This window comes from Rhagoletis pomonella, unplaced genomic scaffold (assembly GCF_013731165.1).
Source record: "Rhagoletis pomonella isolate Grant_MI unplaced genomic scaffold, Rhpom_1.0 Rhpom_scaffold_02275, whole genome shotgun sequence".
NCBI lineage: Eukaryota > Metazoa > Arthropoda > Insecta > Diptera > Tephritidae > Rhagoletis > Rhagoletis pomonella.
In genome coordinates this window covers 792-28,765 of record NW_023460829.1, presented here as the reverse complement: position 1 = coordinate 28,765, position 27,974 = coordinate 792, and the positions used below count along the sequence as shown (strand labels likewise).

General features: G+C 31.5%; 1 protein-coding gene across 1 annotated transcript; it reads right to left on the bottom strand.

Moving 5' to 3' along the window:
* Positions 1 to 27,620, bottom strand: LOC118753261 (alpha-protein kinase 1-like). Its single transcript, XM_036488138.1, has 3 exons — positions 26,298 to 27,620; positions 12,138 to 12,205; positions 1 to 1,613 (listed from the first exon to the last, which is right to left on the bottom strand). The coding sequence occupies exons 1-3, from the start codon at positions 26,632 to 26,634 to the stop codon at positions 807 to 809; spliced, it is 1,212 nt and encodes a 403-aa protein (XP_036344031.1). The 5' UTR covers positions 26,635 to 27,620; the 3' UTR covers positions 1 to 806.
* Positions 27,621 to 27,974: the final 354 nt, after the last annotated feature.

The window sequence follows — 27,974 nt, the reverse complement described above, 5'->3', positions numbered from 1 at the left end:
AATTTTAAATATTACGATTTGTGTTTAATTTTCCTTAATTTCTTTATTTTTAATCGAATATTATTGCATTTTTGTTGTCACAGACGTGACGGTCATTCGGTATGTATATACGTATTAACGTGTATGTATGTATGCATATGTGTATGTGCTTTAATTTGTTAGTTGTCATGTACGTTGTAAGTCCGTGTACCGCTGTGTATAACTGTGTACTTACATTTTAGTTTTTACAACAATTTTATAGGTTTTGTTTCTCTTAGTGTTCGGGTTGATTTTTTTTTTTTTAATTTTTAAATTTACTTAGTTATGGGACTCGCTTTCTGATACAAGCGTCCATTCTCCCCCCCAAACACTTATAGATACTTCGCCGCCTCTATTTAACATGCACCACCGTGTCAATATACACTTACGCCCTCCCTCGTTAGCCCACCGTTCATCTAAGCGATGTATATGTATATTCGCCGCTTTAGCGCTACTCAACAAAAAAAAAAATATTAAATATTTATATTAATTTTTTGTTCGCCGTTATTCACCATCTTGCGATTCTCCATTGGTTATTATGTAATAAAAAATATAAGTACCGTTAGTTTAGCATACTCAATATTGCCATCGTATGCTTGATTTGATTTATAATAATCATATTTATTATCATATTTATAATATGTACTATTATTGTAATATTTTAGCGTTAATAATAGTGATTTTTGTTGTTGTCGTTTTGGTTTTTGTCTTTTAGTTAATATTAGTAATAATAATAAATACAAATTTAAATACAATACAAATAGAAAGTTCCTACAAAATGACCAGGGTTATTTGCCGAAGCCGAATCCGAATTTGCCGAAGAGATCTTTGCCTTTTGACAGTACATCGCCGCCTGGCGCCGCCGCTGCAATGCCCTTCAGTCCGCCCAACAGCCCCGCCCCGGGTCCCTGACCCTGCGGCGGTGGCTGTTGCCCTTGCGGCGGTTGACCCGGCTGCGGTTGGCCCGGTTGCTGTTGGCCTGGCTGCATTGGCTGCGCACCGACTGGTGGTTGCATTGGATCTTGTTTCGGTGGTTGTTTCGAACCAAATAGACCACCGGTGGCAGCCGAAGTAGCACCTGAGAGTAGGCTAGTCGCCCCGGAGAATAAACCGCCAGAGGACTGCGTCGTTACGGGCGGCTGTTGCGGTTGCTGCTGCTGCCCCATCATACCGCTCATCGGACCGCCCATACCCATTTGCTGTTGGCCCATCATGCCGGGCTGCTGCGGTTGTTGCTGGCCCATAGGACCCATTTGGCCCATTTGACCCATCTGCCCCATTTGTCCGCTCATACCCATTTGCTGTTGTTGTTGTTGCTGCTGTTGTTGTTGTTGTTGTTGTTGCTGCTGTTGTTGCTGTTGCTGTTGCTGTTGTTGTGGCGTCATCTGTCCCATCTGACCCATGGTACCCATTTGGCCCATTTGTCCTCCCATCGGCTGTTGTTGGCCCATCATGCCCTGCTGTTGTTGCCCCATCTGGCCCATACCCATTTGTTGTTGCTGCTGTTGTTGTTGCTGTTGCGTCTGTTGCTGACCATATGGTTGTTGTTGAAGTTGCTGCTGCATACCGACATTACCACCGCGACCGATCATCCCCTGGAAATGTGCACACAATTCAACTGATTAATGAATAATAATGGATTTTAGGACCGTATTTAACTACGAGAGGAGTTTAATTATCTCATATCTCAAAGGTGAGATGAGAAGGGATTAGTGGACAAAGAGACAGAATTTGAGGTAGGTTTGAGAAGTGGAGAGCGATAGATATAGTTGAACAGTAGAAGGTGGAACTTGATAAAATATTCGTTGATTAACTTGGAACGCGGAATTTAAAATGGAATACAAACTAACCAAAAGTTTTTTTAAACATGTATTGGATAATTACAGGAACTTTGCAACAAAACTCAAAGATGGGTTCCACTTAATTTCTCTTAATTCAATAACACAATGCGGACTGAATAATTGAACGGATAGTATTTAGTTTTACAGTGAATCTTTTATTTTGAGTTTTAAGAATATCAGATGCGGTTAACAAGATTTCTGTGACAAGTGTTTTCGTGTTTCGCTAAGAAATTGAAAGGTTTATATACAATTCATCAAATTACAGAAATTCCTTTCCTCGCACTTTTAGACATTTACAGCTGAGTATCAGCTAACTAAACTTACATTCTTATTATGCATCTCGAACGATAGGTCGCACAAAAAAATGCGTCTGCAGAGGAATGCTTCAAAAATTAGCCCGGCGGCTTTCTATTCAAAACGAAATTCCAGAATTTGGACGCGCATAGAGTAAAAGCTCTTTATGAACTCGGTGACGACAAAAAGAGCTTTTACTTCGTGTGCGTCTTAGCCCGAAAAACTGCAACGGTTTGGTTCAAAACGCGGTTCGGTTCAAAGCCCTGTTAAAAATTATGAACATTTAATGACATTCTAAACAGGTCTTTGTTTTGCTGCCTTAAAATTACAGGCGAATTTTTAGAGCTCTTTTTATGTGTATTGGTGTTTATTTGAGTGTATGAAGAATGGGTCGGTCCAAAACTCCTTCTCTAGTAGGGTCATATGACTATAGAAATGGTGACTAACTTAGTAATTTATAAAACTTTATTCCTCTCAGAACACTTGGACAAACGCAATGCAAAGTCTTACAAAGCAAAAAGAAAATCACCCAACGTCTAAAAGAAAAACCGTTGCTTCCAAACTCTTGTTATGCTATCTCGAAAACCTTTTCCTTGCTTAAAATCGGATTTAACATTCGGATAAAGTAATAAATTTAACATACTTTAGGAATGATAAATGCTACTTGAAATGTTTACTGAAATTAAACCTTTATTCAGTTTTCGAACAACCCAAGACATATCAAACAGATAATAGCATTACAGCAACAACAACATTTACGCGTATTTTGTTGTTGCTTCTGGTGTTTAATTTATCAAAACAATTTCAACTTTTTTTTTTTTTTAATTACCATAGTGAGCGATGTGAAAAATAAACTAAAAATTGTATAAAAAATTAAAAATTGGTGCGGCTTTCTTGCTTTGTAACTTTTTTTTCACTCCAGAAGCATCAATACAGGACCCAGTAATCAGCCTTTGAGCTCTTGGGTTAAGCAAACGTTCCAAAGGTTGCTTTCGAACACTCTTTTTTGAAGATTCGCATGCAAATGCCTTTTGCCATTTAAGAATTTTTCTAAAAAAAATTATTATGTGACAGTTTAGAGACCAAATAATGTGAAAAAAATCAAATCAACTGCTCTTCTGCTACTACCTATTTAATATGCCTTAGAACAACCAAGAAATATCAACCATTTTTGGACGACGTAAAAGCAAGCCGACCATGGATACTTAATATAGATTTTTGTTTTTATTTTCTACACAATATTTAGTCACCGACTGCACTTTATACTGTGTAACGAAAATAAAAGATATAAAAAGAAAAGGCGGGCCTAAAATTCTTCAACAATTTATTTTATTTTATTTTGTTTACGTCTATACTAGAGTTGGCAAACCATCGATGGTGTTATCGATACCATCCATGGCTTAGGTTTACCAACGATATTTTAGCAAATTCCAAAGCAGCATTTAAGTTTTCTTACGAAAAGTTGATTTATACACGAGACTGGGCCCCAGCTACGAAAAAAACAAGCATTTCCAATGCCATCAAACGCTCCACAACTCAGTGGGAAAAGTAATGTATAGTAATCGATAAAATTATCGGTAAAACAGCCGTTTTCACATTCGAAAATGCTTTATTTTTTTGCCCACGTCGATGTCGTAGGAAAAGTGGGTCATTACCAGTAATGCAAAAATGAATGCGATTTAATATGAAATTTTTGCGACTTTTTGGATACATTAGAATTCTGATTACATATTAAACAGAAATAGAATCTAGAACTCATTAGAAATACATTACATTATTTATCACGCATGTAATGCATTACCACCTTTCCCACTGGGAAGCATCACTAAATATGTTTAGAATACGAAATATTGCTCTTCAGCGGTAACATTGAAAACGCTATATTTACTTTTGTAGAGCAAAAAATCGCGGATAAAGCAAGGACTCGTAAAGTGGATGCCATTCTTGTGCAAAGATAGTACGATGAACGAGAGAGAAAGCTGATCATAGTAATAATCCACTCGATTTTTTAAAGGTAGTCTTTAAAAAAAAAATTGAAATAGTTCGTGGCAAATGCCCATTAGCCCGTAGATGTATGTACATAAATACAAGGAGGTATTCGTTTTCTTCCAACAGTTTAAAGTTTGGGCTATAAAAGCTCCAGCCGAACGCGAGTTATAGGAGCTACTGCGACAACCTGCGGTCTAATCCTCTATAGATTGACTTTAAATCGGTTTAGCGTGCCTAAAAATGCACAACCCTAATGCACACTGTTGGTTACCAACTTTTTGCATGAAATTTCTTTGAGAAAAAAGTTACCTAACGAACATATTTTTCTATAAAAATAGAGCTTTAACACGATTTTCGCAAAATCTCGTTTTCCGTTACCTTTGGCAACTCGTAACAGCTCTAGTTGCGGTGTAATGTTTAAAACCACAAATGAAAGATCGATGCAAAAATCCAGCTTTCTCTTAACTATTCTGAAGTTTGGCATTTTTTTGTCTTTATTGCTTGAGCTAATATGGGAGTTGGCCAGTTTGGCTTTCAAGACTACTATTAAGAAAAACTTTTATAAAAAATCATATGTTTTCTGATGTATGACCATTTTCTTGCTGAATCCAATGTATTCAGTTCAAAGTTCAAAGATTTAATAGAATATCTCATGAAAGTTATTTGTTTTTTAATCATACAATATACACCTCGAAAATATCGCTTATACAAAATTTTCAAACAAAACACACATTGACGAATTTTTCGCATCTTCTCGGTTTTGTAAAAAAAAAAAAGTTCGTTGCAAACCTTTGCTGTGGTTCTACAAAGCTGACCTTCTGATACGGACCTACCTAAAGCTAAAGTGAAACCTTGTTAACCACATTTATATCTCACTCATAAAGATTTTGTTGAATCGTAAATGATTTAAACAACTTAAGGTATAATTTTTTATAACTTTATTGCGACTTCGAAACATCTTCAGTAAAAATTAGAAAAATATAGTTAGAAAATTGGGTTTATATGTAGAACTAGCAACGTTTTCATAACATTTTCGAACTTTTAACACTCTAAAGGAACTAGTTTTATAACTCGTTTATATGTACTAAGGAAAACAAGTAGGTTTTACTTAAAACAGGAAGCAAAACTCAAATAGCAGATATCTGAATATATATCGGATAAATAGTTCATTTTCTAACTCATAACTCAAAACTCTTTTCAACTCAATTAAACTTAACTAAATTACAAGTCTTACACAATAATCGTATTTGACAATAGATAACCGATTTCCAAACGTGTATTCGTATTTATTTATATAATTTTTTTTAGTTAGCTAAAGCATATAAGCGATTCTATAAATGTATATGTTAAGTTAAAGAACTAGGTAAAGTATGTAAGTATGTATGTGAGAAATTTAATAATTTATGTAAGTACGCGCGTATGTATGTGTGTAACTATGTATGTATGTATGTATGTATGAGCGGTAATTTGAGATACGGCGGTAAGTTACGAAACGCCTTGTCGAAAGTGAGGTGAGAATTGTGAAATAAGTGGTTGGTTGGTGTTGGCTGTGGAGTTTTTGGTGGTAGCAGATTCATTGGATACGCGATACTTTTCTAGCAATTAATAAGTGTTGCTTACTTTTTATTAATTTTTGAAAATCGACGAATATTTAAAAGGAAAACAAAATGCAAGAAAATTTATTCATTTTGTTTATTAACTATAAAATAAAAACAAAACAAGCAGTTACTGTTTTACGTAATATATTTTGCCTTGGATTGCAATTACGAAGGCCGTACGCCTAGATTTATGGAACTTTTTTTAATGTGCAAGAATTGAATAAATTTCGTTGTTTCTTTTTCTTTAATGACTATATGTGTTTAATTACTTTTCGGCGCTTAGAATTTGCGAAATTGTAAAAATGTGGATAGTGTTTGAAACTAAATGTTTGAATTAGTAGGAATTTTTATAATTTTTTTCTTTTTAAATAACGTCACTTCTGGAGATTCGGTGTTCTTCAAAACAAAACAAAAAAACGATATGTAGAAAAGTAAAAAGCCAACAGTTCTTTTAAATTCATAGTCAAAGCGATAGAAGGAGGGAGGTTTAAACAAACAAAAGCAATAATAATAAACAAATTGGTAGTTTAAAAAAGAAAATAAAACAAAACCGACAGCTGACGTAGAAGTAAATGTAAAAGAAGAAATAACGAAATAATCAGCGGCAATTACGTTGAACACATAACAGTACTACACAAGTATGTATTAAAAAGTGAGCAAGGGAGATCGCACATGGAGGGATGTATTGTGGGCGCGTGAAAATTAAAATAATAAAGCAGCTATTTCACAGAGACAAGTTAGTTATACGTTTATACAAGTCTAAATGTGGCATTAGCACTCAAACTAATGTTGATGTAAAATTAAGTACAAAAAAGCTTTAAAAAATACTAAAGTTTCGGTAAAGCTTTTATACATTTGAAAAAAAATAAAATTCCATTACCACAAAAAAGGGGTATTCAGTCAATATAACAAAAGTAAAATATGAAAAAACGTACAAATAATTTTTTACACTAATTAAAAGAAAATATTGATAATTTCCATAATTTATTTTGTACACATTATACAGTAAATCACATAGAAGTCTTTTAATACAATAATTACACTCATTATACACCCAATATTGAATACTCAATCAAAAAATTTTAAGACAAATATGTATTTTCACGTTCATTAAATGAAACTAAATTTTGATTTTTACAAAATAGAAATTTTTTGGTATTTGGCTGTTATTTAATGAAAATAATTATAATAATTGCGGTTTGTATTTGGGATTATAAAAGCAAAATCGCTAATTGCTCAGATTGCTTAGATTAGGTTGCATGTATGTATGTCTGTATATACACGTGTATGTGTGTGGATTAGATATTATGCAAGTCGTAGTATTGTATTAAGAGTTAGTTTATACATATGTATGTGTTCGTATGTGGGTATGTGCATGTATAGATGCTGATTGTTGAAACTACTACTATGGATTTCGCTCTGCTTGCTTTAGTGAAATGTAAAATGTAAGTGGTGATTGCTGATTTAATGAAAATGTCCGAATTTGTGCGATTAAATAAAAGGCAGGAGGGTTCTGAGGAAAAAAAGAAGATAAACACACTCGCACGGCAAAAATTATTGGCACAGAGAGTGTTTCACAATATATGCAACAGCTTCCTTTCTGCTAATTTTTCATAGAAATATGGTTCATACCATGATGAAATTAAAAACAAGTGAAGTCATAAAACAGCTTTCTCGTTTTATTCTCTTGAGATTCAGCTATCTTATAGAAATTTTCAAATAAGATAGTGTCAAATAGAGATTGGCGCGTGAGTAATTTTGGCTCTCGTTCACGCACGCTCACGTTTATCGCTTTGCTATATTTTTTTCAATCACGTTCATGCACGCCGACGACGCCTATTTTTTCTGTCACGCGCGCTCACGCATGTTTCTCACGGACATTTTTATTTTTTATATAAATAGCATTTCATATAAATAGGCTTTTGTCGCACAAGTATTATTACAAAAGTTTGGCCAAACGCCTAGCAAGGGCTGAAGGCACTATTATTATTTTAACAAATTTCAGATATACTTACATATGTATCTAATACGAGTGTAAAAAAGAATTGGTATCAATATTCATTCAACGTGTGTAATTTTGAAATGACATTAGCTCATATTTTTGGTTTAAAATAATATTTTGTCGAGGTTTTCACCAAGCAGTCGTGTACGTCTTTCTTCCAGAATTCTGCGTAACACAGAAGAAACTCTTTCACTAGTTGCTGAGCTAGCTGGTATGTTTAAAATTTGCCTTGAAAGACTTCTAAGAAGTGGTAAATTTTTAGCTTTCTCCCACAATTTTAAAACATCGTCACAACTTTTGTTTTCCGATTTTTTCAAATAAATCTGTATTTCCGTATTAATTTTTTCAAAAACTCCTTCTGCAGATTCATTTGTTGCATATTTAAATTTGTCAAAAGTTGCACGGGTTTTTGCCCTTTTCCAGGTAGAAGGAATGTCATCATCCAGAATTTGGAAATCGTAGAAAATCACGTATTTTGCCAATCTCGAGTGTCAAATCTTTCTTCTCTCTCTAATTACTATACCTGGTATAATTTCACCATGGATTCATACTGCATACAACAAAAAACATAAAAATATAATTTCTAAACTTTGTGGAAAACTCAGAAAAGTTAAATAAATTTTCCATTCTTTAGTCGGATTTTTAGAATTGTTTTCAACCCATTTTCTTCTCAAAAAATCAACGCGATTTTTTTGCAACTTAAAACTTCAATTTTATTCTACTATAACTGAATGGGCTAAAAAAATGCCTTTTCATTTATGGAATTTTCTTGAGTTTGACAAAAAGTTTAGAAATTATATGTTTATGTATTTTTGTTGTGTTATGAACCATGTTTTTATAAGAAATTAGCGGAAAGAACAATAAAATTATAACAAAAAATTTGGAAAAAATCTTTGTGCCAGTTTTTTTTTGTCGTGAGCGTATGTGTACATATAAAACTGTGGCGAGTGGGTCCTTATGATTATAAAGCGACCCGCTGAAGTGATCCGAAACTGACTGTTATCGTATGTATTTATACAGAAAAGAAGTTATTTGGCCATTGGATTTAAAATATCACACTTTACACTTTAAGCTATGTACACAAAAGCACGCCAAAAACGGCTGCAACTAATGACGTTTTCTTTTCAACCGAAAAAAGTTACCTCCTCATCGCTAGAACAAACACTATGAACAGGACAATGAGAAGACAACATATTTTGTAGACAATAAAATACTGTAAATATTTGATTCAACGTTTATTTATGCTAGTAAAGGTGATTGTACCTCTCTAATTACTTAATAATTAAAGATTCCTAAACCTTATTTTGTGTCATGTAAAATTAAATATCGGAAAAACGGCAAAAGGCATGATGAATGGAACCGAAAACTGCAAGATTAATAAATGAATGATATGAATGGCATTGTGAAGCGTCTTTATTGTCATTGGATACGAGTGTGAAATGTCTATGTTGTTCATGGAAATGCATAAATATTGCGTCTGAATACCATTATCTTAATTTTCTTTTTAATTATCTCATATTTCTTTGATGATAAACAACAATTGTGAATAGTTTCATTTAAAACATTGTAAATCTGCAGTTAAACCGGGTACTCGTTAGCCTGTCCAGCAAAGTGAGCTCGGCTATAACCTGGCAGCAGATCGTGTGAAAGGTGTTATTAGATGCCTACTTTTTACCTTTGCGATCGACGGCCGGTTAACCAGCGAGCGAAACGTGAGAAACGGCACTGACTGCCTTCATGTCAACTTTAAAAAGAGAATACAAGTAAAAATTTTTCGGGCCGGCCTTCTGTCAACAGGTGAGGACACCAAAGGTGAGCAAGGAACGACCAGGCGGATGTGTTGACTGAAATTGGGGCAAGGTGGGCATTTGTTGGCTTGTTAAAAACCTGATATTTTTCTATTGCTGGCCGCGTTTAACAGCAAAACTAATCTTAGCGTAGTTCAATATGGAAAAATTGGCAATAAAATATTGTATAAGTGGCGCTGGTAATGACTTTGTTGTCAGCTGTGCGTTTATCTCTAAAACATTAAAATAGGCTTCCACGAATGCTGGCTCTTTACTTGACTAAAATACTGCATAATTATATTTTCATGTTAGCGAAAGGAAATCAAATACGATCACAAAGGTCTTAGTAAAGGTATCTCCTTCCTGGCTGCAGGAAGCTACTTGAACCTAACCTAGGATCCAGTCAATCGAAATCTTATTGGATGAATGCATAAAGAATTGCATACATTTTTAAATATTTAATGAAGCCGGAGTTTTTTTTTTAAATACATTTCAGTATTTTAGTTAGTATTAATCGTGAGATCTTATTCTTTCGTCTGGTGTAAATAGATCACCTGAAGCAGATCTTTAGAGTTAAGGGCTACGTTGATGAAGCTACAAACTTCTTAACGGCACAGGATACGAAACATTTATGCATTGTGAACAGTGATTTTTAAAAAGCTAAGAGAACTTATAGATTTAGTTACTTCTTTCTTTGTAAAGCAAAAAATGGGAAGAGAAATATTTTTAGTGGCAGAAATATGTAAGTAAATAAAATGGAAAATTATAAAACAAAACTGTGAACTTAAATGGAAACGAATCTAACAAACACTTTTTTTAAATGCACAAAAATGTAAAAGAGTACTAAAGTGCATTGGCGTTGGATACAGTATATATTTAGTTTATTTTGTTTTATTTTGTTGTTATTTCTTCAACTAATACGAGTACTAAGGTAGAAAATATGTTACGAATATATTTGGTAATGGTAACTACAAGAGTTTTGTTCAAAATGTTGCTAGCTATACATAAAGTTGTTTTTTTTTGATATTTAAGTTTATTGTTTGCTGAATATATAAGTATATATAAGTATACTGACAATATGACGGTATTGATTGATTGATACGTTTTTTATATTTTCATAAATATCTCTGTATATAGTAGATGCTTGATTGATTTATCGAGTTGTTTATTTTATATCAAAGTTTTCTTTGTCCAATTTTTGTATGATGATTTAATTATTTGATTTGTTCGCTAATTTGACTATTTGACTATTAAGTCAATTTCGTATTATTGTGCTGTAAATTGAGTTGAGAAATTGTGAAACTGTAGCTTGATGAACGACGATATGCCATAAAAAAATTAAAAAAAATTAAATAAAAGAAATTAAAAAAAATTATTTTTAAATTGGAAAATTAGTTTGGAAATAAATTCATGGCGAACGTTTTAAAAACGCGAGCTTGAAAAAATTGCCAAATATAAGACTTATTTTGATTTATTTTAAAGCTGTTCCGGACGAAACTATAGTTTAGTAGTTGCCAAAAAATAAATACTCGCGGATAACATCCTAAAACTTTTCGTGCAGAGGAAAGTTTAGCGCCGTCCATTGCATACCGCTTTGTTAACATTTAGTAAAATTTTTATACTAACATTTTCAAATTTTAAATTACCGTTTTTGCACTAAATTTTAAGGTACTCAAGTTTTTAAATTTTAGTATGTAATACTAAAAGATACCTTAAACAAATTTTTAGGGAACTAAAGTTTAGTATTTTTAACTATTCAAAATTTTATATCAAAACTAAAAAGTACTAAAGTTTCAAAATACTTTATGTCAACATTTAGAATTATTTATTAGTACAAAGACGTAAAATTTTAAACTACTAAGATTTAGACATATGTACATTGCTTTCACATTTCATTAGGCGTTAAAAAACTGTTTGCAATTCACTTTTTTTTTAAATAAATTTGTTTTAGGAAAACTAACAATAATATATAATTGTCTGATTAGGTTACATTTCTTATCAACTACTAAAAATTCATGAATATTTATTTTTTGCTAATATAAAGTATTTAATCATATTTCAACGGTTTTTGTTTAAACTTTCAAACTCGTACAAAATTTAAGATAAGGAGTTATTTCGCTCACTCGATATTAGGTGACAAAATCAACTAAAAAACCGTATTATCGATTGAATAGCTTGATAGCTCGACATTGAAAAAATATTTTTTTATCAAATTTTGCAATTGGAAACTTTTTTCCAGTTCTAGAGAACATTAATAAAAGATTGGCAATTTTTTTTTCAAAACACCAACTTAAACTAAATCAAATGAACTTAAAGTAGAAAAACAATCCAAATAAATTACTTCAAATAAAATATTTATAGTTAAAAGAGATAGCAGAAATTGGTTTGGTGGAGTAAAGAGAAGGGAATGGTGATAGAGTACTGGCAAAGTAATGTATATATATACATATACATATATATATATATATATATATTTCTTTTGGTTATGTTTCTATATAAGTATTTATATATATGTTCTTTGCTTAATAAATAAGACAAGAAAACGAAACAGAACGAACGAACGTAGAGAAGAATGCGTTTTTCGTTAAAAAATAGAAAGAGTATTTACCTGCGTTTGGTGATCGGGGGCAGGGAGGCCCGTGTTGTCTAACAGTGTAGGGGAAGCAGGGCGAGCATCTATAGCAACAAATATAACATAAAGACTTCACATTTACCACAGCAGACCATTACAGAAAAAAAAAAACTAAACTTAAGTTTGAAATTTCGATTCATAAAACTAATGGAAATGTACATAATTTTGAGAAAATAAATTCAGTAAAAAATTAAAAAATATTTAATTTGGAAAATTAGTAAAAATAAATATATTTAGTTATTTTTGTTTCAAATTAGCCACTGATTCAGAGTTGTATGTCTCTATCAATATCAATTTTTTCGCTGTCTTGCTAAGTAGGTAATTTTTTCTAATTTTTTCTTTTGATTTATTAATGCCGATTTATTAAAAAAAGTGCGAATTGATAAATAGTTATTTGAAATGTTTACATCATATATAAATAAACTTATAAGTTGAACAGAAAATAGCTGGAAAATAAAATATGCTTAGTAGTAGTAGAAAAGACACTTAAATTGCATAAATTGTTAGTTTTGATTTTATGTGTTTATAATTTTTATTCAAGAAAAAACGTTTGACTTTGACAGACACCGGCTAAAGTGACCATATACATATTTATACGATTACGAGTAGAAAGTGCAGTTGCTTATACAAATTATTACGTTTTTTATTTTTGTTAGTTATAATTTTTCATGTTGTCACATTTCATTAAAAAAAAAAAAATATCACATCATCGCTTTCGAGATTATGTTACAATGCATTCACAAGTATAAATGTATTTCAATTGCATATCCAAATGATTGCTTCTATAAATTCTGCTAAGTATATCTATCTATGTTTGTCAGACCACTAATTAGTTTTTACGCATTCTCATAAAACTCTTTATGCCTGTGGCATTTAACGCAAACAATAAAGATGAAATAAACGTGGCTGAGTAAAGTAAAGATCAGAAAGCGGAAATTGCAACGAAAAGTTAAATTTATTGAAACAAAATATTCTATAAGTTGTATGTGTATTTAATTGTTACGCAATTTTTTTTTAATCGCTGGGTGGTCCAAAAACACATACTTCTTTCGTTTAAGCACTTGACTATTGGTCGGTACGATATTAAGGGCCGTAGAAAAAAATGTTCTTCACAATTTTAAACTTTTGCAGTATTTTCTAAAAACTTTAAATTATTTTTGTAGTTTCCTTCAATACTTAAGCTAGCTTGTGTATTAAGTTTATTTTAAGAACCCACGCTTAAGTACCTTGTCACCAGGGCAGGCAAAAATATGCATAAAAAATAATTTTTAGCTCTTTAAAAAGCTCTAAATGTGCTAAATCAATTAAAATTTAGTTCAATCTTTCAATATTTTTATTCAGTAATAACATATTGCATATTACATACTTTTTTAAATTTTCAATAAAAAATACCTTCTCTGGTCATTTAAATAAGTTTATTGAAAAATTCCTTGCCACATCTGTAGATGTAGTTGGACAAAATAATATATTTGTTGGGGAGTAAATAATATATCTTCAATATCAGCTGTCATGTTTTTAAATATAGTAAATATATATCTCCTTTCAAATTTCTAACCTTTCTTTCAAAATCAATCCTTTTTTAAAGCTTTGTAATGCCTACTATCAAACAGCCCAAATTTGCCCTAATGAACGCCAACCTGTTCGGATTTCTTCAAGTTCAAGCTGATTTTTTAATTGGCATATAGCTTTTGCAGCTTCATCGTCCAGTTGCAACTTTCTATTTGCGATCAAATGCTTGAAGTCTCATTGCGAGTGGCTACAATACACGATGTAGAGAACAAAGGTGGCGGCCATCTCGGTACCGATATTCCGCTCTCAGTTAATTTGACAGAATCGCTCTTTGTATGACGTCACACTTGTCGAACTTGTTTACGTTTTTCATGCAAAATTTCTTCTTTAATTCTTGTTCGCGTTTTAGCACGATCCAGAAAATAAAGGTCGCGCCATTCGCAGACCGCTAACCCTCTCTTCGTCGATTTGACAGCATCCACCCTATCGCTGACGTCATAATATACTTTTGTTTATATTCACGGTTGCCAACTTTATGCTTTTCTCACTAAATTTAGTGGGTATTCAAATCGCGAAAATTTTTGAGTTTTGTGCTTGTTGCGTTTTTGGTGCTTTTGTTTTTAGTTTGAAGACTTCAAATTAGAAAATCTTAAAAAAATGGAAGCAAAATTTATAGCAATCGTAAGTGTGCTAAGCAATTTTACAAAAATTTAAACAAAATCATGGCACAGTGACAATCATAAGCGACATCGAAATGTGTGCAGCACCTTCAATCACGCCAGAAGAAATGGACCGTTGTGTAAGAAACATTGATTTTTATTAATTTGAATCGGCATCCTTACAATAAAATTATGTATTCATATAAAGTCCATAAAATACACCAATAAAAATTTGGTGCTTTTTCAAATTCAAAACTTGGCAATACTGCCTTTTGTTCGATGCTTCTTCTTTTTCTTGTCGAGTTCGTCTTGCTCTCTCATTCTGGTATATTTTGACGTCACGGCAGGTTGCTCTCAGCTCGATTGGCGCAATCTTGTATTCTATCATTCTTGGCATTTTAGCATTTCTCTCTCGCAGCTGCACCAGTGTGACGTCACGCAAAAATTATTCACAAAATTCCTCTCTGATGGGCGCAATCAGCAAAGCCATTTGCTTTTTTTTGTCCCAGATACATACAATGCTTGGTTGAATCATTAGCAATCTTAACCTACGCCAAGCGGAACCATAAAACCAGATTAAAAAAAATTCATTCTACTTAACTTATCAGATTGCCAAACGGCCATCTGTCCCGCACTAACAGGATGGTCAAAACCCTACTAAGCTAAAACTTTTGGCAAAACCCTGCTAAGCTTAAATTTGGGTAACAGTCCACCGATATTATGAATTGGATACGATATGTTCTCAAGATCTCAGGTGTAGAGCACAGGAACGCACACGGAAGGGTTTTCTTAAATATCAAAACTTAATTTTTATAAAACAGGTAAATATTTTGCTTAGGACGGTGCGTAATAAGCCTTAGGTACTTAAACGTGGCTGTTACTTATTTCAAATAATTGTTACAACTTCACCAAGTACTACTTACATACCTCCGAATCATGTTTCTTAAATAAAAAATAAAATGTTGTGCAGCTTTATCTCAATATATCAAATAAAAAAATTTAATACTTTTTATTACCTTTTCTGCGCCCCTGCCTGTAGTCTGTACTTAAAGCTTATTTTACAGTTTCTTGCATTTTTGAAATCAATTACTCTTGTTGTTTTAGTATTGGCAAATATTTTATATTTTTAAATACTATCGAGAAATATTATTATATGCAAAAATATTATCGAGTCTTTATAATTTAATTAATAACTAAGCTGTATTTATTTACATAAGGATGTGATTTTTATTCATAAATGGTGGGGTAGGGATTTTAATATATGTACATTTATAAGCGCTGACAAACTTTTATTAAAAACGTCTAAAAAAATAAACATAAGTTGTTGTTTTTGTTGTTTCTGTTACTTTCTGCAAAAATTGCTAAACTTGCACAATGTGTAGAACCAAGAGTAAAAAAAGTTCGTACCCTGGTATGTATTTATGTATGAATGTATATCTATAATCTGCTAAATATAAAATCTTAATCAAAACCTAAATAGACAAGAAGTTAATCGTGGACTGAACTAGTAGATTACACTAGTTTACAAATAGTTTACAAACTTTATTTTCAAGAAAACAGGTTTTTGCATTTTTTATTAAAATATGTATGTTTTAAAACCTGGACAACCAACAATGGAGTTATCAACTTTAAAATCTGACCCCCTGGAAAATATCTTATATAAAAACAAGAACCTGTATACTTAAATGTAAACAGATAGTACTTCAACTTATCATATAATAAGTAATTTAACAAGTACTTCGAAGTAATTGTACATATAGAAGTACTCCAAAAATACTTGTATTTCCAACTACCTACTAGAATTTTGCTCAGTCTCATCACTTTTTTTAAAGTGGGTTCAAATTTGGACCCTTTTTCTCCAAAAATTAAACTCAAATAAATCTAACTCAAAGGTTTTCTTCTTGGACCTAAAATAAAATTTAAACCAGTAACTCCCAGAAGACCGGTTCTTTTTTCCTTTGAAGAAATGGCAGCTAGAAGTTTGAAAGTTCTACGTAAGACTTCAAAATAGAATTTTATTAAGAACCATCTATTCTGACAATCCCCTGGGGATATAGCGAAAATTAAATGAAGAATAAATTTCGTTAATGACTGACTTTTACAATGAAAAGATTTCAAAGTAGAACCAGTGCCGCCAACTTATTTTAATCCACACCTAGAGTTCACCGAAATAAATCTCCTTTTTTTCTAAAATGTATCTCCTCAGTCAGATTAGGATCTTCTTTAAAAAAAAAACATCAAAATAATGGGAGCATTCAAAAACGTCAAAATACAAAGCATCAGTCAGTGCCGTAGGTGTATTAAAAAAATTAGATGTAAATTAATTTTTTTTTTCTATGGCGAAACATTGTTCAAAACTATGAACCAAGGCACATTAAACAGGTAGTATCAGTAGAGCAAAAACAACATTTGCGTGTATTTTGTTGTTGCTTCTGGTATCGAAAGTGTCAACAACTGTTCTGAATTTTTTCTTCTAAATCAAAGCGTGCCATGTGAAATACAAAAAATTATAAAAAATAAAAAATTGAAATTGGAAAAAATAAAAATTGATGCAACTTTCTTTCCTAGTAAATTTGTTTGCTTCTCGAAGCATTGATTCATCCTTTGCAAGGCCCAGTAATCAGCGGTCGTGCTGCCGAGTTGGGCGAACGTTCCAAAAGCTGCTATTCAATCGCTTGTTTTGTATGGAAAAAGGTTTCACAAGCAAATGGATTTTAACAACTTATAATTTTCGTGAGAAAAAATTAAAAATATTTGACATTTTCGAGACCAAATAATTTGAAAATAAATCAAATCAGATGCTCTACTGATACTACCTGTTCAATGTACCTTGCTATGAACACTACTTAAAATTTTTTTCGAATGTCAATTGCACCGAAAAATTGTAGTTTCTTTCTATAGACCACACTATCGAAAAGACGGACAACTGGAACCCGGAAATATTAATTAAATAAACATGGTAAAATTGATATCATTTGCTAAAGACAACTAAACAGCAAAAGCTATTATCTACAAAAAGAAGAGCTTTACTGAATCGGTTAAAAGAAGTCTGATGTAGAGGTGTGGTAGTAACTAAATATAACTTAGTAGACGTTCCTTTCGAAAATTAATTGCGTATCAAACACGTATTAAGCAATTCCAAAATAGTTTAGCCTATTAAATGGGGTACAGTTTTCTTGTAAACTAGTGTAATCGATCAAAAACACCTCTCCGATCAAAGTAGGAAAAAAGATTTATTTTTCTCTAAACTATATTCTAGTTGCTAATTTATTTATTTTACCTTTCTATTTACTTTGTTTAGTGATGGTAAACATTTAAATTTAATAGTGATTTTTTCGAAATTTTTTCATATACAGCTTTTGTAACTAACAAAAATAACGAACTTTTGGCTTTCAGAAATATTTGTAAACTCAGATTCGCATAATATAGAAAGCTATCTGAACACAGACTAAAGTCAGCAAATTTAGGCTGCATAGATTTAATCGTTCAAATTAAATAAAAACTGTAAATCATATAGTATCAGTAGTTTTCAAAGTACATTATTCTTTCAGTATTAACTTTCAGTTAGGGTTCCAGATACATAAAAGAAATCTGTGGTCCAACCATATGCTGTTACATTTTATTTCAACTGTATTTCGACTGCTGAGTGGAAGATCGACCTATCTCGGCAGCCAGTTTGAAAACGAAACACTATCTCAAAAAAAAAAACTTTTCAATAACGCCCTATTTCAGAATTTTATTGAAAAACACCTTATCTCAGAATTTGGTTGAAGAACGCCCTTTCGCAGAATTCGGTTCAAAAATGCCCAATCTAACTTCAAAATGTATTGAATATGACCTGATACACGGCGTTTTTGACTAGGCAGCTGAGATATGGCGTTGTTGAAACGAATTCTGAAATAGCGCGTCCTTGAAACATTTTTTGAGATAGGGCGTTTTCGAACTGGCTGCCGAGATAGGTCGATCTTCCACTCAGCAGTCGATTTAGTCAATTATATATATGTACATGCAGTTTAAGTTGTACTAAATGTCTATAAGTTTATATTAAATCGTAAAATGAATGATATCTCGCGAACTAGTTAATATTTAGTAATAAAGCAAGTAATTTTTCGAATCACGTTTGATCTTTATCTTTTGTTGCTATTTTCCAATAAATGTAATTGGTATACTTCCAAAACCATTTTTTTCGATCATATACATACGTATGTATATTTAATTGTAAGTTTTATATTTTATAACAGTTTTTTCTCTCGAATGCATGCACAAGTTGGTACAATCGCACCTTTCTTTAATTTGAAATTTCATTCGGTACAAGCACACCACTCAAGGTACATTTGAAACGTAGCCCAATAGCTTTTCACGAAATCATTTCTTTATTATACTAAAATTAATTTTGTTTTAGATTCTAATTCAAATGTTTGCAATTTAGGTGAAACCTTGCGGAATTTTTTAAATTTTTGCACAAATCATTTTGTATTGATATTTGAGTTTATTAACCCCTCCACAGATTTTATTTCAAGAATAACTTATTTATGTTGACCCAAAAGTATGTGCATATAATTGGACACAGATATAAATATAAACATATGCTTATGATACATTTGATACATATAGGAATTTCAAAATTAAAACTGGAATAAAAAAATAATAATACTAGATAACACATATAAATTCGTATGCATTGACATACATAAAAATAATTTTACGATTAATACCATGGCACTCTTTACAGATTTTCTTTTCAATAAAAAATTTATTGTAAACCATTTTGAGAAGAAATTTAATATCTTTTATTGATTAATATCAGAAACATTTACTGCAATCCAAAACATACCACCTAATGTGCTTTGGAAAATGTAGAGAAGTGAATTAAAATCAAATTTTACGGTAATTTACAAAATGGTGTATTTACTTCTTTCTAAGCATTCAACACAACATGCAAATGTAAAAATAATTTTTTCCATGAACATCAAGACAGATTAAAAATATTACATTAAAAATTATTTATAGAGAGTGTTTAAAGATTTTTAAATGTATTTAAAGTAAAGTGCAATAATGAGTATGAGTGATCAATTAAGTAAATAAAACGAAAATTTTATATTCACTGCTAGAATGTATGCGGATGATACAAAAAAAAAACATTTTACATATTTCCGTTAATACCCAACAAGCTAAGAAAACATTTAAACTGTAAGCATCGAAAAGCAAATAAATTTAAAATTTGAAAATATTTTACTTGTTTATTATGACAAGCGTTGTTTAAGCGCAATATTTATTTTAAAGAATTGCTTAATAGATAAGTTTGTTGTGCTTGTTGGGTAAGGAAAAAGGGTGGGTTTTCTATTAAAATTTTGTTTTCGTTAACTTATTTAAACGAATCCTGATGAACTATATGAACGTTGTGTGTGCAATATCGAATGAAAAAGGCAGCATAAAATTAATAAAAGTTGTTAGGGAGAAAGATAATTTGGTGTTGTGGCATCCGGATATGCCGATTATTCTACATTAAATTAACGTTTAGAGCACGTTTATCATTATTTATGCTTTGATCATATTAATAGAAAAAAGTGCGAGTATAATTAAATTTGTACCTTCGAAACGCCAAATGTCAGAAAATTTAAAATATTTAGGAAATGAAAAAAAAACAAATATTTATTCTAGAGTTGTGACATTTTCGAGAATATTTCTTAATTTTAAGTATTTCTTATTTATTAAGTTGAAAATTAAACCGCTGTGCAAGAAAGTAACAAAATAAATCGGAGAGTTGAAAATTTATTTTACGATTAGGTGATTCACAAGACGTCGCACAGTGTTCTTTTTAAAAGAGGCAAAATTTAATGGTATTTTGAATCTTTCGAAATGGAGAATTCAGGAACAATTTTTTCTTTTTTTTTTGACTTGAAACTAGTCTTCAATGTACTTTTAACAAAGATTTATATACCTATATCTTTTCGCTGTTCTTTTGTCCATGGGCACAAAACCAAAAAAGCATTCAAAATTTTTGTTTCAAAGTTGATTTTTTTTAAGTCAAAAAAGAAAATATTCAAATATTTAACTCTTTAATGTCGGTTTCGAGGCGAAGGTAATTTTTCATTAAATCAGATTTTTGAAATTTTAAATTTTTTTGGCTCTTTGTCTTTTTTACTTAACAACTTGTAATGAATTAAAAATACGCGTAATTTTTAAGCAAAAACCCAAACCGACTTCAATTCTCATATCCAAATTTAATAGTACCGTTAATTTCTTCATGACCAAATGATCGAACCAAAACCAAATTAGTATGGGATCATCTTTGAGTTGCCACCTTTCCGGTAGAAAAAGAATTATCGAAATCGGTTGACGTGGTCCAAAGTTAAGTTAAGTTATATATGGGTCATTCCATACAATATTTACAACTCCATATTTTTTTTTTTGGGGTGAATATGTTTTTAAATTGACAGAAAATATGTAATCAGGTCCTCTTAAACACATCTAACCGTTATTTTACATTGAAAAAATTTACGTCCTTATGACTTTACGTAAGCGTACGGCGTCTTGTAAATAACCTAAAGATGAGTAATTGATTCAATTACTGCATCGTCTAGCCTAATTTTACCCTTTTTGCTCCATTTAACGCATTTACCTTTATTTGAACTGCGATTTAACTCAATTGTGAAAACATATATGTATGTATAACCGAATTTCAACCCGAGTTCAGATTTCTACCGGTTCACAATAAGTCGAATTACCACTTTTTCTGAGCGAAATTAAAAAATTCGAATTGCTTTTGTGTGCCGTTGTTATTAGACCCATTTTGTGGTACATTTTGTATTTGTATGTATATATATATATATGTGCATTCAAACCAAGTAGACTTTTTAATTAGTAGATTTAAAAAGACGAGTATGCATGTGGTGTTGAATACAACTAACTGAAAATTAATAATAATCATGATATGTACATACATATATGGACATTTCCATAGTGAACGAATGTAACAGTACATTTAATGCATAGGAAAAGAATATTCTTTTTTCTTTTTCAAATTCCAACGTAAACTAAATGATTAAGAAGAAGATTTGGCGAGTACTTGCTCAAACTAAAAATAGAGAAATAAAAATATTGATGCATAATTTCATCCAAGGTAGATTTCGTTATTTATATTAGGAAAGAAAATATTCCCAAGTAAGTATAAGGAAATTTGGCTCGTCAAGACTTAACTTCCAAAAAGTTTTAAGGTGGTGTATCAGCTGCTTCATCGCAAGATTTTATTTGTCTTGCGTCAATAACTTTTTCTGATAGTTTCCTCTTTGTTCTATTAAAATTGAAAATCCACATAACTTTTAACAAAACGGGAAATATTCGGCCCCTATAAAGAAATTTTTTTCATATCGGACACCAAATTTGGTGTCACACTTTCGATTGGCTTCAAATTTTTTATGGGTTCTATACATGAAATAAGCTAACACGTGTTCGTGGATTTTTTTTCGGTTTTTTCTTTGGAGATAGGATCTGTCAAAGTTTGCATCTCTTCGTGATTCTGAATAATCATGTACTTCTTTATATCTCGGGTTCTGCCCATCGTAGAGACTTCATCTTAACGTCGTTTTAAAGCTAAAGAAACGGGCTTAATATTTCCACAAATAAGATGGTCAAAATTGTCCTAAAGCTAACTTAGCTATTAACAGTTGAACTTTTTTAAGTTGATTTGCATAGTGAAGGCCACTAAATTAGGGATTTAAAATTATATGTTCGTAATCCTTGTTTAATTCTCTATAAAAAAAGTGGTTACAAAAAATTGGGGTTTTCAAGAACTATTTTTAAAATATTTTTCTTACTACAAACTTTACAACAAAGCGTTTTATTTAATAAAGCAAAACAGCAGTTTGAAATTCACATTCGAATCCCATTAGAGATCAACATTAGAACTCGATTAGAGAATTAATATTTTCTCGCATTGAGAACTATATCCCATTTTTTTTGAGATCGCTATGATTCTCGATAGTTTTCGAGTCGTTTGAGATGGGAGAATGTGGCTAGTTCTCCATTCGTTCTCTAATCGGTAACTTACCACAATGTTTGCTGGGAAATACAAAATTATTTACCTTCCGCCCGTTATTTTCACCGAAAAGTGCAGTTAGAAGCTTTCACCGCTGCGGCGACGATAATGCAGTTTCAAATTCAATTTATTCACGGTAAAATATCTTCAAAGTATTCTATTTTCGATTTTTTTAAATAAAATTTGAATCGTTATAATTCCGTTTTTGTGTTCGTGATTGCGTTCTTAAGACTGATTTGATTTCTTACCAGTCAGAATAATAAGTATTGTAACTCATCCCAAAAACTATCAGAAAGTGTTTTCGCAGCTTTTGCTAATTTTAAAGTTAAATTAATATTAATTACGATGATTTTATTTGAAAAATTTTTAACATCTATTTCAATATCAGCCAAGTGTGAACATTGTATGGAAATACCCATATATGTATGTACATATGTATGTCTATAAAATTAATGAGATTAGGAAATGTTAAAAGTCTCATGAATATGTGTTTTGATATTTTGGAAATCATTTTAAGGCTACGGTTACTATGCATGCGTATTCTGACGAACTTTTGTTTTGACGATAACTTCGGAACAAAAAAATAAGAAACAAACAAGCAAAGACGTATTTTTTTGTTGCGACGAAATCGTCTGAACAAAAGTTCGTCAGAATTAGCATGCATAGTAACCATAACCTAAGGTGCCAAGTCAGGTTATGAAGCAGTAAAGTGAGAGCAACATAAAACATCGAAATTTGTATGAAAAATATTTTAGAGCGGGAATTTTTTAAGATTTTCGAGATTTCAAGGAAATTCTTCGGTGAGCGTGAACTAGGAATGTTAACCCCGAGATCCCGGCCTTTTTTAGGTTCCAAAAATTCGGAGATTCTTGGCAAATATTCCAGGGATTTTCGGAAATTTTGATTTTGATGGCAATAATAGAAACTCCTTTTCTTGAGCAGTATTGGCTATATTTATTTTTATTTAATAATTTATATTCTTTCATAAATGTCTAGCTCATTATACATACAACACCGTGCGATAGTAAATTTTACACACAAAAATTTATATATTCGTGAAAACATGATCCAAATATTGTAAAATTGCGTTTTTAGTTTTTCACCCTGGGTTAAGTAATTCCAAAATTATTTAAAAAATTCAGTGAAATGTGCCTAGAGAAGAAGTGTGGGTATCACGTTGAAGACGAAATTCTGTAGAATTTAATCAGATTCAATGTTTTTTATGCACATGGACTTGTAAGTATTGCAAATGTCCTTTTAAAATTTTTTCCTTGAAATTTCGCAATATTTATTTTTGAAAAAATTATATGTTAAGGACTTATATAAACTCGATAACATCCTCGAATTTCGACCTTCTAACTTTATGAGCTTAAATAATGGCCTATTCGTCCTTGTAACTCCAAAAAATTTTAAGTTTTTTAACTTCTAAAGAAATTTCCTTCCTTCTTTGCTTCCTTTTATTTGTACCATATATATTTACCCATATTTTTATTCTACAATGCATTGAATTTTTTAATTAACTTTTGGAATTAATCATGCTTATCTCTGAAGTTTCAAAGTCCTTTAAAATAAATCCTGACATCAGAGAGAAAAAATAAAACCGCCACTTTAAATAAAAAAGTAGGTTTCAAACCCATTTATTCACTATATATTTTATGGTAGGATGAGTCAGCTGGGGTCGTTGGATCGAATCCCAGTGAAAGAAGTCTGATGAGGAAACGTGGTGATTTCCGAAATAGCTATCACTTCTAACGTTTTTTCAAACTATTGTTGCTTTTCCACAATAGTTTCTCATTAAAACGGCCTCAAGCTCAATAAAAATTGTTGAATATAATTGTTATAAGGCCATAAATAACAAACACAAAGTAGACGAGCTTCTAAAACAATTTAGAAGCAATTTTTTCGATTTAAGTTACTGAAATGTAATGAATATCTAAATACCAGGACTAATCCCGGGATTCCGAAAATCCCAGGATCGTAAAAAGCCAAAAAATTTACATCCCTAGCGTGAGCCAGTGCTGAGAAAGTGGGAACAATTTCAGATTTTAGATACATTTGGAACATAGCCAAATAAGTTTTCATGAAATATTTTCCTGTTTTTATTGAATTTAAATGCATATTCAATTTATTTTGTATCGCATTAAAGCATGAACTGACGTTAAAGCCTTGCACTTGAACCCGCTTCTCCATAAAATACCTGACGTACTTGGACAGCATAACGTTTCGTATCGGTTAAAGCTCTAGTTCTTCTCTCTGGCGTCAACATTTTGTATTCACTTCCCTATTCCACGCTAGAATAGATATCGCCTCTAGAGTGCGATCGCCGTTCTATGAAACGAAGAAGTGAACAATTTTTAAAGCTTCGCATAAAATTATTAAAATTTGGCAAAAGTATACATTTACTGAAATATTTTTTAAAGGAAAAAAAAACAAAATTATACTTTTCCTTGATAACCAATCCTTTCCTTTCACTTCACCACTTCACAGAGCCCGAAACGCGCCCGGTGTTTAAACTTTGTTTAAGATAAGTTATGATTCAAATAACTTTTTTTAAAGTCACATTCCAAAAAAAAACCAATACAACATCAACAACAAGAACAACAACTATTTATATTTTGCAAACACTTTCTTTTTTAGGTTAAAGTAAGAATGGTACAGAAAAATAAGGAACTTGTGCCGAAAAAACTATAAAATATATATGTATGTATGTAAGTAATTTGGAAGAAAAGGATTGTGGAAGCTTTTAAATGTATTAACTTTGAAAAACTATATATTAAACTGCAAGAGTAAAACTTTGTAACTTTCTTAATATGGACGTAAGAAATGAAAAAATGGAAAGAAACGAGACAGGAAAAACTCCAAATGTAGAAAAGGTAATTTATATTAAAAAAAAAATATATATATATATAAATAGTAGATTGTATGTTTTAGCATAGCTTAGCTGGAAGAAAACCAAATTAAAAGAAAACTTAAATGTAACTGACTTTTCGCTCGTCTTAAGTTTATTAGATACTGTTTTTATGTTTGGTTAATTGGAAACGCATTATTGCTGTATAAATTTTCGTTAGTTTTGCAGGAAAAATAATTTACTTTCATTTATTATTTTATATGTAGTAGTCATACCTACAGTGAATGAAAATAAGTATTTTTTAAGCACAACCTGAGTTTAGTAAACGCGCTGATTTGTATGCACTGAGAAAAATTTACGCTTAGTTTTTTCTAGTATGTGTCTGGTCACCGTGGTTTACGCAAAAAAATATTAAAAATCTTTATATTTCTTTGCAAATTGTTTCTGGTCTCCTAATTAGCTATTTAGTTGCGATTTGCATTTATGTATAAAATTTTTTTTTATGTTTTTTGTTTTTGTTTTATGCGTAACTGAATTGAAAATGTAGTATCACATAAAGAGGTTAAATAAAATCAAATTATGTAAGTAGATATGTATGTATTTCATAAACATATGTATAAATATAGTATTATACAATAAGTAGGTACATAGCAATTAACTGTTTGTAGAAACTGACCTTCAACTGTACATTTTATTGTTTCATTCGAAGGCAAATAAAAATGAAATGAAAAAATGAAAATAGAATAAAAATTACAAACTTATAATCACATAAAAATTGCAGAAAAAAGACAGTTATAAGAAATACAAGTACACGTATTGCTGTTGTTGTATATAAGTAATTTGTCGTTTTCCTGTTTTATATATTTTTTTTTTTATATTCTTTTTTGTTGTTTTTTATGCCTTGTTTACTGTTTGTTAGTAGATTAATATTAAGTAGCACGAGTAAGTTATGCGTACATACAGACAAATATTTTCACGTATGTATATGTATACAATACAAATGTATATGTATGCATGTACATACATATATGTATGTATGTATAAGTGTAAATGACAAAGAAATTGATACAAAATTCACTTACGTTTGCCGGTTGAACCTCGCTGACCGGCCATGCCGGGCATCATATTATCTCTGGGAGGCGGTGGTGGCCCTCTAGCGCCGGGGCCTTGTCCTCTACCCCGCTGACTCAAGCCACCACGTCCCGCCGGGCCCATTTGATTGTTGTACTGATCGGGTGCATCGGCGAGAAAATTCGACGGTACAAGACCCCGTATACCGTCCAATTCACCCATATAGAAACCATCTTCGTCCATATCACCATAAACGAGTATTATCTCACCCGTTTTGAAGCTCAATTCCACCTGCTGTTGGTTTGCAAAAAAAAAAAAACAGCAACATATAAATAGATTAAAAGTCATTGTTGCAGGAAATGCAATCAAATGGAATAAAGAAGAATATAAAAGTCAGCTTGACTTAAAATGATGACAAGGTATAAATGAGCTGAGGTTATTGTTGTGCAGTTGTTTTTGTCATTACTGCTATACTATTCATACTAAATCTGTAGGAACTGAGGAGTTAAAGTCGAGTATTAAAGGCTAGCGTATCTTTTTTATTTACTTTATTTGCAAACTGTTTGAACGTTCAAATAGCCCAAGGCAGGGTTACCGATGTCCTGCAACCTCGGTATATAATACCCTTGTAAGTTTCGACCGAAAACAGCTAACGTGTTGATCGCCACATACTTAGGACTATATTGAGGTGGTCGTTTATCTAGCACTTTTTTGAGCTATTTTGGATATGCCCCTTTAACCCTTTAGTCGTACTCCTGCCAATTGAGCGAATGAGACTCTTAGAAAAAGTGATCCGAGAAACCGGGCCCTTAAAACTAATACTCAAAGAAAGTAGGACAAGCTTATTCGCTCTACAAAAAGGTTTTATTTTAAAGCGTAATTCAGTCGTATTGACATCTAAATACGTAAGTTCTTTCTGAGTGCTGTTATATGCTATGCATACATAGGTTCTCAAAAAATACCAAGCCATTCCTGACCGCCTCAAATCGCTGAGTCGTGATGGTAGAAGATATTGAGCTCTTATTGGCGACCATGAAAAGTATTCTCTTTGTGTCGGTGGCAATTGCTAAAAAAAAACTCATAATGATCTACGAGGAGAGGCTTAAAAGTCTCGAGTCTAAGTACCTTTAAGTGTCACTAATATCTTGTCATGCGTGTCACTAATTGCTAATATCTTTAGTAGAATGAATACCGAATTTCATGTCGTTAAAATTAACATTATGCTTTCAGTAATTGAGCCTTAAACATCACCATGTGTGAGTAATAGGGTAACCACCTTTTCAGATACCCAGATACCGAGATTGAAAAATAGAATTACTATTTTTTCACTTCCGTTGGTTTTTATTAACATTTCTTAACAAAACTTTAACTAAAATTTGGAAGGAAACAGTCTATGTGAAAATAACAAGGGAATAAAAAAATTATGTGAATGTGGGAAAATTTATCATGTCTAATTTTTAAATAGAAAGATAAGCATACATTTTTAAATTTGACTAGCAAACACGTATTACGTCATCGATTTGTCGAAGCATGGCTTTCCTGGGTTAAGTAAAGGCAAAAATAAGTTGATAAAACGCATGGCGTCTCCGTAAAATCAGCGAAATGTAGGAACTGCTGCCAGCAAGGAGTTTCTTTGATTCTATTACCTCTATGATCAGCTCGGTCAAGTACTTAGTAAAATGTTTGAG